This window comes from Pecten maximus, chromosome 10 (assembly GCF_902652985.1).
Source record: "Pecten maximus chromosome 10, xPecMax1.1, whole genome shotgun sequence".
NCBI classification, from domain to species: domain Eukaryota; kingdom Metazoa; phylum Mollusca; class Bivalvia; order Pectinida; family Pectinidae; genus Pecten; species Pecten maximus.
In genome coordinates this window covers 9,435,580-9,446,189 of record NC_047024.1, presented here as the reverse complement: position 1 = coordinate 9,446,189, position 10,610 = coordinate 9,435,580, and the positions used below count along the sequence as shown (strand labels likewise).

The 10,610-nt window shown below is 42.8% G+C and overlaps 1 protein-coding gene across 1 annotated transcript; it reads left to right on the top strand.

Moving 5' to 3' along the window:
• Positions 1-668: 668 nt before the first annotated feature.
• On the top strand, positions 669-9,999 carry LOC117336210. Its single transcript, XM_033896664.1, has 3 exons — positions 669-706; positions 1,735-1,790; positions 8,008-9,999. Exons 1-3 carry the CDS (start codon positions 699-701, stop codon positions 8,604-8,606), a joined length of 663 nt encoding a protein of 220 aa, XP_033752555.1. The 5' UTR covers positions 669-698; the 3' UTR covers positions 8,607-9,999.
• Positions 10,000-10,610: the final 611 nt, after the last annotated feature.

Sequence of the window (10,610 nt, the reverse complement as noted above, 5' to 3'; positions counted from 1 at the left end):
TATAATAACTCGCATTATCACATAATCCAAATTTCCTATGCTTACCCAAGCCCAGCACTACCCCTCTATAATCACCCTATAACTACACTCTACATAACAAACTAGTCTGATCTATACCCTACCCCTTACCCATTCGAAAACACCATGGTTAGCAATACAAAATGGTGTCTAGAATTCCTACTATCAATAACAAAACTATATCCCACTAACAAACTACACCAAATTTTTCAAACCAATCTATACTCTATCTCACGCTATCTTCTACACTTCTTGTCCTTCGGAAGGGACGTTAATCCGGGGTCCGGTGTACGGTGAGTCACGCCGTGCACGTTAAAGATCCTCTGCTGGTATTCGAACAAGAGTAGGCTAATTGCTAGCCGCCACAGAGTATAGGTTCATATAGGTCTCGATTAGGACAACGTAGGGCATTAAGGCAATTCAGTGACAGGTCAAAAAATTTTTTTTTTTTTTTTTTTTTTTGTAGACATAGAGATAATCGTCTGTCCCTCTCATATTAGATCATTTGGCGATGACGAAATGCGAAATTGCTCCCTATTTAGTGCCCCGACCCACCCCTTTCTCCCTTAGTGTCCTAGGCTCGGTTATAACCGGAACAAGGACGTTAAGCCCCATCAATCAATCAATCAATCAATCATAGACGAGGCAGACAGGGCTGGACAGCTCGTCAACAGTAACCTATGTCCAGGTAAGGATGGGTTAGCTGCCACTTTAGTATAGGGCCGGATGGCTCGAGAGACCCAGTATAGGCGTATGGATAGAGTTAGCACGTGCCGGCACGGGTTTATGGCTTGGTAGCCAACTTACAGTACCAAAGATATTTACAGCAGAACAGCTGATTGAGGGGTGTTTACATGTTATAAACAATAGGTCTATAGTTACCATAGTATTGAGAGAGCACAGGACTGGGTACAGTTCATATATTTCCCCTGTGTAGAAATGTAATAGACCGTTTAACACTAGAGACAGCAGTCTCACTGTGGCAAGGTGGTAGTTTTATGAGCTTATGGGAGAAATATATGAATATTGTCAGTGTTAGGTTGAAATATAATTGCTAAGGTGAATATAATGAAGATAGGGGAGTAATAGCTAGATAAATTTCTAGAGTAGAATTATGTATAGCTCTGGATGCAGCTATTCGGGGAAGTTATTATATAGGAACTATTTAGGTAGTATTTACTGGTTTACTATCACATTATGTCTATAATTACAAGTTAAACTTAAGGACACTAGTCTCTGTGATAAAGTTTTTGATACTACTGCTGTCCATATTTTACAATGGCAACAACCTTTACAATTGTTATGTTTTCAGATGATGATTTGTTATGTTATTAAATACTGGAACTGTTATTTCTGACTCAAGTTTTCATTTCTCTTATCTCCCGCCTGATATAAAAGAACATTGTGGACGAGGGATATTGAGGAATGGGTGTCTGACATATGAGATCACAAAATTAAACACAACGCGAAGTACAAAATCATACCCGCTATATCCGGGATTGACACCTATTCGCCAGAAATCCCTTTTCTACTACATTTGGTGCCGTGACCAGGATCAGGTTGTGCAGAGATAGAGAAATTGAAAAGTCAAATTTGGGAATTTGATTTTATTTCATTTTGGAGAAATACAGTAATAAATAATTCTCAATTAAATATATGGCTGTATAGACATGAAAAGTACCAGAAATTATAATAATTCTTTTTTATCTCCTACAGAGTCTTAGATACTCATAACTTTGCTGGGAAAAGACAAGGCAGCCAAGGAGCAGAGGGTATGGATAGCTCTATCTATGTTCCTGATACAAGGGTGATGAGAGAGGGAAACCCCAGGGATAGTGGCAAGCATGTCACATTTTCTAGTGATGACTTATTTATCAATTTAGACAGGACCAGTGATAGAAATATCACATTTTCTCAAAGTGAGGGGTATATGGAGCCTCCTAGGTGTAATCAGTTAGGCGATACAACCAACTTGTCTAAGGGACGGGAAAGGTCCGGTGGGACCAATGACTTGGAGGAAAGGGGTAATTTGAATATCATTGAAGATGAACAGAATGATATGACCAGAGATACTAGGTTAGCAGGGATAGGTCGTTACCGGCTAGAGGCATGGGGGGGAGCAGCAGGTGACCCCACGGTAGTCGACTCTTTGGCCTTCGCCAGGGACAGTTTGGAGTCAGGGAGGGGGGTGGATATGAGGTCCAATGGGATGGACGGGGATGGACACGACTCATGGACAGATAGTGGGTATACGACAGTAGGGCGAGACTCAAGGGGACATAACTCTGACTATAGGACCTCACATATAAGGGATACTGAGGACGACCCCAGACCCATGCCCACGTTGGACAGAAGTAGTCTGGTTACCAGAGGGGAAATGAGGCCAGAGCCCCATGATGTATCTAGTCCGGGGGGTAAGATGACTTGCAAGTCTTATACAGGTGACTGGGATGTATATAGGAAAAAAGAAACAGTCCCTGAATTTGGCGCTCTTAGGGAAGCTTCGCCCTATAGAGAACCTAGTAGTAACGGTCGTGAAACTAGTTTCAGAGAACATACCTCAGGGTTTGACCAAGGGATGCGTAGGAGGTTAAGGAAACCAAGTATACCAGAACCTTTATACAATAGTACACCCCGAGATTTCATGACAGAAAGAGAGACTATTACCAACAGGTGGAATAATTTCAGGGGAAATAGTCCTGTCAGGCATACGAGGGGAGTAGAATATGGTGTTAGGGAAGCTGTTCCTATTGTAGATGGTAGGCCTTTACCAATCCAAGCAACTCCAGTAGCCAGGAGAAAGGAGAAAAACCCCGAGCCTTATGATGGGAAAAGTATAGACTGGGTTAGTTACATAACTCACTTCGAACAAGTGTCTAGATGGAACGGGTGGGGAAATTCAGAAAAAGCAGCCCAGCTGGCCATGAGCTTGAGGGGTGCCGCACAGGAATTACTAGCCACATTGACCCTCCATCAGTTATCTGACTACTCAACACTTAAGGATGCACTTGAACAACGCTTTAACCCCAGGGAGTTAGAAGTAGCATACAGGTGTCAATATAGAAATAGAAGAAGGGGACCTGAAGAAAGTGTACTAGATTTTGGGTATGCCATACGTAAGTTAGCACAGCAAGCTTACCCTTCTTCACCATTTAGAACCTACGAAACACATGTTATAGATCAGTACATAGAGGGGCTTAACAATCACAAGTTAAAGAAGCATGTTCTGCTGAACAAACCTTCTACACTTGATAGAGCTATAGCACTTGCTACAGAGATAGAGGCTATAGAAAAAACTAGTACCAAGGTCACGAAACCTAAGAATGGAGATATTTGCGCGATAACAGGGAAACACAAAGGGGGAGTAACTCCAAAAGGGAGAGGGAAAGAACCGTGTAAAAACTTCTCTGAGTTTGCACAGAAAGACGATAGCCAAAGACAGTTATGGATACAGTGGTGTAGAGAGCAACAACTCTGTTTTACTTGTGGGTCAGCCGATCATAGGTCAGGGCAATGTCCAGATCGGACAAACCGGGACTCATTGAGACCATGGGCAGGGAATTTAATTGAGAATGACAGCCAGTTGCCGTTAAACTAGGAGAGACTGAGTCTAGGGCCATAGGTTCAGTCGTTGACACACCCTTAGGAGACAGAAAGGGGAAAGAAGGGCCAAAATATAAAACACTAGGGGAATCCCCAGGTGATGAAAGTCAAGCAGCACTTCATTCGGAGAGCTGTGAACCTTCTGAGGGGGCAAGAGTGTTACACAAACCGGAAATAGGTCAGAATGAAAGCGAGAATTGTCAGGAGGAAGTAGAGCAAACAGGGGATTTGGGTTTATTGGGGTTAGACAACAATAGCACCAAAGTGTACCTAAATGCTATAAACCTGTCCTGCTTATATGCCAAGACGCGAATAGACGGGGCCTATTATTACATGCTGATAGATTCAGGATCATCAGTATCCATCATGTCTATAGGGATGTACCACAGGTTAGGTATGCAACGGAGTGACATCTCCGATACACGGTTGTCCTTATTCACTGCGGGTGGTAAAAAACTAGACATCCTGGGAGAGGTAGCTGTAGCTATCAACATTGATAACAAACAGTTTATACAAACGTTTGTAGTAGCTGATATACATGGGTTGACAGGAATATTGGGGACAGATTTTTTGGAGTTAAATGAGGCTTTACTAAATGTAGCAAAGCAGAAGCTTTTCACCAACCAAGGGAATTTGAAATTGTATAAGTTACCCACTACAGACGACAGTTGTGCTGTGGTGAGGGTCAGGGATGAGGTCACTATACCTCCGAAATCTGAGGTTTTTGTAGAAGGCAGAATAGAAGGCCTCTGTAGAGGGGAAGTTGGCTGTGTAACGCCAGGGAAATTTCGCTCAGATTGGCCAATCTTGTTAGCTCATAGCTTAGTAGATACAAGGAGAAGTAAGGTGATGATGTCACTACTTAATGTAGGGGAAAATCCAGTAAAGATTCAAGCTTTTACAAAGATAGGTAGGGTTGACACTGTAGAACAGATACATCAAGGGGAATTGCCGGACGGCGAAACACCAGAGTTACCAGAACATTTAAAACCGTTAGTAAAAGGAGCATCTAGCAAGCTTACTAAGGGACAAAGTCAGCAATTGGCTTCACTAGTAGCTGAGTTTCAGGATATCTTTGTAGGACCTGAAGGGAAGTTAGGGCAAACCAACATAGCCACACATAGGGTTGATACAGGGGAAGCAAAACCAATCAAAATACCACCGCGTAGGGTACCATTAGCTCGGAAGGAGATTATAGAGCGGGAGTTAGAGTCAATGCTCAAGGCTGGAGTAGTGCAGCCAAGCGAAAGTAGCTGGTCTGCACCAATTTGTCTAGTAACCAAGAAGGACGGAAGCTGCCGATTTTGTGTAGATTTTAGAGGTATTAACGCTGTTACGAAGAAGGACGCGTATCCATTACCGCGAATAGACGATACGTTAGACACATTAGCAGGATCTGAATGGTTCTGTACGTTGGACATGGCCAGTGGCTATTGGCAGATCCGGATGGATCAGAGAGATCAACATAAAACGGCGTTCGCGACACATAAAGGTCTATACGAATTTAACGTTATGCCATTCGGGTTATCCAATGCAGCCGCAACATTCGAAAGATTGATGGAGACAGTATTGAAAGGCCTGAACTGGAAGAAGTGCCTTTGCTATCTGGATGACGTCATAATATTCGGTAGAAATTTTGAGACAACGCTTGCTAATCTTCGGTTAGTATTTCTTAGGTTCCGCCAAGCAAACCTTAAGCTGAAGCCTAAAAAGTGTGTACTATTTCAAACCGAGATCAGTTACTTAGGACACCTTGTGTCAGGGGAAGGTATTAAGTGCGACCCAGGGAAGATAGAAGCCGTACGAAACTGGGTGAGCCCTACAAATGTCGCGGAAGTCCGTAGTTTTCTAGGATTTATCGGGTACTACCGACGATTTATAGAAGGATTCTCTCAGCTAGCATATCCTTTAGTCCAACTGCTTAAGAAAAACGCGGTATTCCATTGGTCCACCGATTGCAACGCGGCGTTCGAACAAATGAAAGACAAGCTCACATCAGCGCCGCTTCTCCATTTTCCGAAGCCGGGGGATAACCTATTCATATTGGATACCGACGCTTCAGCAAAAGGGATCGGAGCTGTCCTTTCCCAGATCCAAGATGGTCGAGAGTGCGTTATAGCGTATGCTGCCAAGGCATTGAATGATGCCCAGCAGAACTATTGCACAACAAAAAGAGAGTTATTGGCCGTAGTTACCTTTGTCAAACATTTTAAGTATTATGTCGTGGGGAGGAAATTCCTGATCCGAACTGATCACGCCTCTCTAGTATGGCTTAAGAACTTTAAGGAACCAGAGGGAATGTTGGCTAGGTGGATAGCAGAGCTAGAAACTTTTGACTTCGATATACAATATAGGCCAGGGGCAAAGCATGGAAATGCTGATGGGCTTTCTCGTAGACCTGTCAGAAAATGCAAAAGACAGGAATGTCCAGATTGCACAGAACCTACTCGGGTAGTAGAAAATCCTAGCCGAGAACCTATTTGTCCAGTACTGGGGGGACCAGATACAATTACAGTAGAAGGAGAGGGAGTATTACCCAACTGGATGGGGCGGTTCTCAAAAACAGAATTAGTACAAATGCAAAGCTCTGATGTGAGCATAGCACCGGTAAGAAGTAGGCTTGAAGAGTCAGAAAGCTACCCAGGGAAAGAGGAAATCATAGGCTGGAATAGTGGAGCTAGAGCTCTAAGAGGGATGTGGGGCAATCTCAGAGTTATTGATGGGTTATTGATGATAGGAGAGACCTCACTGGAAGTGTCAGAGAAAGTTAGACTAGTGGTACCTGGACCATTAAGACAGATAATATTTGAAGACCTTCATGTAAAAAGGGTGGCAGGTCATTTAGGTAGGGACAGGACAACAGAAGCAATAAAGCGCAGATTTTTCTGGCCAGGCATGACCGCAGATGTAGTTAGGTGGTGTAGGAACTGTGATCTTTGCGAGCAAACAAAACCAGGACCAGGGTCCACTAAAGCTCCCCTTCAACAGATTAAACCTTTAACACCAATGCAATTTGTAGCAGTTGACATCTTTGGAGGTTTACCAGTATCCAATAGTGGGAATTCCTATGTGATAGTAGTCTGTGACTATTTTAGCAAGTGGGTAGAGGCTTTTCCGGTTCCTAATCATACTGCGCTAACAGTCGCGGATAAGCTTGTTACTGAGGTATTCTGCCGCTTCGGATGTCCAGAGTTTATACACAGCGATCAGGGGGCCGAATTCGAGTCGGAACTGTTCAAAAGGGTATGTCAGAAATTAGGGATCAGTAAAACGAGAACAACTCCGTACCATCCTCAGTCAGACGGGTTGGTAGAACGTTTCAATAGAACTATGAAAAAGATGTTAGCTACATTTGCGAACCAAAACAAAGATGACTGGGACGATCACTTGCCCTATATCACATTAGCTTACCGTGCCACAGTACACAAAAGTACAGGATGTACACCAAACTTAGTTATGTTGGGAAGGGAAGTAACTCTCCCTATAGATCTTATGATGGGTAGTCCACCTGATAGGCAAGGACAAGGTTGTCCAGTAGCCTATGTCCGATGGCTGGAGGAAGCAATGAACAGTGCATTCGAGTTAGCTAACCAGAATCTGGGTGGTGCAGCTAAGAGACAAAAGAGCTACTATGACCAAAAATCAAAGGAAAAAACATTTGAACAGGGCTCCTGGGTATGGAGGTGGTATCCGCCATCTGCAAATCAGAAACTTGAACTTGGTTGGACGGGTCCGTACCTAGTAGTGAAAAAAATATCAGAGTTAGTGTATAAAATACAGAAGTCTAGGGACAACAATCCGATCAATGTACATATAGATAGCTTGAAACAGTATATAGGTCAGAACCAGCCAGTGAATTGGTTGACTCCAGACGAAATTGAGTCTGGGGGAGGGGGAAATGGGGAAGAGTCGGACGACTCAATTCCAGATGACGCAGAACAAGACCCCCATGACTATGATATGATAGATCTAGAGGTAGATCAAACAGTACAGGGACAGGGATCCCCAAAAACGACACGTACGGGGAGAGTTGTTAAACCCAGGGATATATACTCCCCATAGTTGGAATGAGAAGGGAAATACATGGACATGTAATGAGGTAGACAGTAAAGGTTAAATAAATTAACCAATCTCATTTGTTGGGTTAGGGAATGAAAACCTCTCTCATCACACCTTGGTAACTGGGGGGAATGTGTAACATAGTGTACATAGTAATTTAAGGTTCCAGAATGTATATATTTTGTTAATTTTTGTTTTAATAAGCAACGAGCCATAAAATTCTGCATAGTAATAACTTAGTTCCTCTATTATAATAATTTGATATCATTAGGGGAGATGCCCAGAAAGGGTGCAGGGTGAAATATAAAGTTGTAAATTTGGTTGTAGAAATGGACCTACAGATTGAGGTAGAGTCAGAGGAAATGAGGGACTTCCTTAAACAGGAGGAGTGGAAAAGCGGGGACCGCTGCATGGTTTCAGGGTGCCCTGTCTCCAAGTCCTTTGTACGGGGGATGGCATATGTGGACCACTGGGCCAAGGTACATCTGCCCCAGACATATTTATACCAGTGTGTCAGGTGCGGGCAGAAGTGGGCATTGCGGACCAGGGCCACCCGACACAGCCGGACAGTACATAGGACGGAGGATCTGCCCAGGAGGTTGACTGTGCCTAATCGACACTACGTCGACCCTGGCGCAGTGTCACCACCCCCAGGTCTACAGCCACCAAACAACCAGGCACCACCAAGCCCCAGGACGCCGGAACCCGTGCAGGAGGCAGTGCAGGAGTTGAGACCTAATGTGGAGACCAGGCCATGGAGACTGGTGGAGATGGGACCGAGGCAACCAGCAACCCTATGGGCGCTGGCCCTTAGATGCTCAAGGAGAATACTGAAGGCCAACAGGGAGAAGAGAGCCAAGGAGAGGGGACTTATGGTGGAAACCAGCCTTGTGGACTATCTCCACCTCATCCATGAGGAAAACTAAATTAATAGTGTAATTGTTTATTTATTCAATGCCAATATTGTAAGTGCTTATGGTAGGACGTGTCGCGGGATCGCGCCCGATATTACTTTATATTGTATAACAGGAAGTTATAGATATGTGGCATATTATTTATATAAATTGTTGAAGCCACTTATAATTTACATTATGGAAATACTCTGTACAGATAGGAAATGTTGCCAAATTTATTTTTTGTTTGTTAAAAGGTTTTTTGATATATATATATATATATACATTTATTATTTATACCATGACTCTAATGGCGTACCAGGTATATATGGAGTAGTGGTGAGTATGGGTAGTAGTCAATGCTGTACTTGATCGTAAGTATTGACTGGAGGGAGGTATGTAGTCGAGTCGAGTAATATATGTGTTTATACGTAGCTAGGTCGGGGGATTTATTACATCAGAATAGCGGTAATATGATGGTTTGATATAACTACCAGCTTTAGAAGCGTTGTATGCAGTTGGTACGACGGCGTTCGCTGTTACAGGATAGATATAGCGCCTCTGTTATTCCGTTAGGTCGTATTTTCGCTCTCAGGCAGCCATGTTGGAACGTGTGTCGGGATGTAAACATAGTGCAGATTTCTCATTGGCTGAGCTCAACACCAGTAGCCAATCAAAATGGACCGCGGCTTATATAAGCCGGTGTTCCCGTATAGACGAGGCAGACAGGGCTGGACAGCTCGTCAACAGTAACCTATGTCCAGGTAAGGATGGGTTAGCTGCCACTTTAGTATAGGGCCGGATGGCTCGAGAGACCCAGTATAGGCGTATGGATAGAGTTAGCACGTGCCGGCACGGGTTTATGGCTTGGTAGCCAACTTACAGTACCAAAGATATTTACAGCAGAACAGCTGATTGAGGGGTGTTTACATGTTATAAACAATAGGTCTATAGTTACCATAGTATTGAGAGAGCACAGGACTGGGTACAGTTCATATATTTCCCCTGTGTAGAAATGTAATAGACCGTTTAACACTAGAGACAGCAGTCTCACTGTGGCAAGGTGGTAGTTTTATGAGCTTATGGGAGAAATATATGAATATTGTCAGTGTTAGGTTGAAATATAATTGCTAAGGTGAATATAATGAAGATAGGGGAGTAATAGCTAGATAAATTTCTAGAGTAGAATTATGTATAGCTCTGGATGCAGCTATTCGGGGAAGTTATTATATAGGAACTATTTAGGTAGTATTTACTGGTTTACTATCACATTATGTCTATAATTACAAGTTAAACTTAAGGACACTAGTCTCTGTGATAAAGTTTTTGATACTACTGCTGTCCATATTTTACAATGGCAACAACCTTTACAATTGTTATGTTTTCAGATGATGATTTGTTATGTTATTAAATACTGGAACTGTTATTTCTGACTCAAGTTTTCATTTCTCTTATCTCCCGCCTGATATAAAAGAACATTGTGGACGAGGGATATTGAGGAATGGGTGTCTGACATATGAGATCACAAAATTAAACACAACGCGAAGTACAAAATCATACCCGCTATATCCGGGATTGACACCTATTCGCCAGAAATCCCTTTTCTACTACAACTGTACCACCTTAATTGGTATCAAGTCCAGACTAAATTTGCATAAAATCATTGTTTCATCAATAATGACAAGAAAACCTACTTTCATTTCTTCTATTGATTAGCAGGCCCTGTATTTATTGTGAATTAATATTCAGGCCAAAGTTACATTGAACCAGGCCCCTCTGGCTTTAGAAAGCTAGTCTAAGCTAATAGGTGCTATAATTAAATTTCTCTCTGTATATATGTATACTGAAACGAAAAAGAAACGCAACATGGAAAATTGTGATTAATTTTGTATTAAATATACATATCTGTATAAAAATCGCGGAAATAAACATGCACCCTGCCTAACACCCATACCAATCTTCAAAATCACCCAAGTGTGACTAGAGACCTATGCACTTCCGGCGCGGTAAAAACATCAAAAACCGTGCCTGTACAAA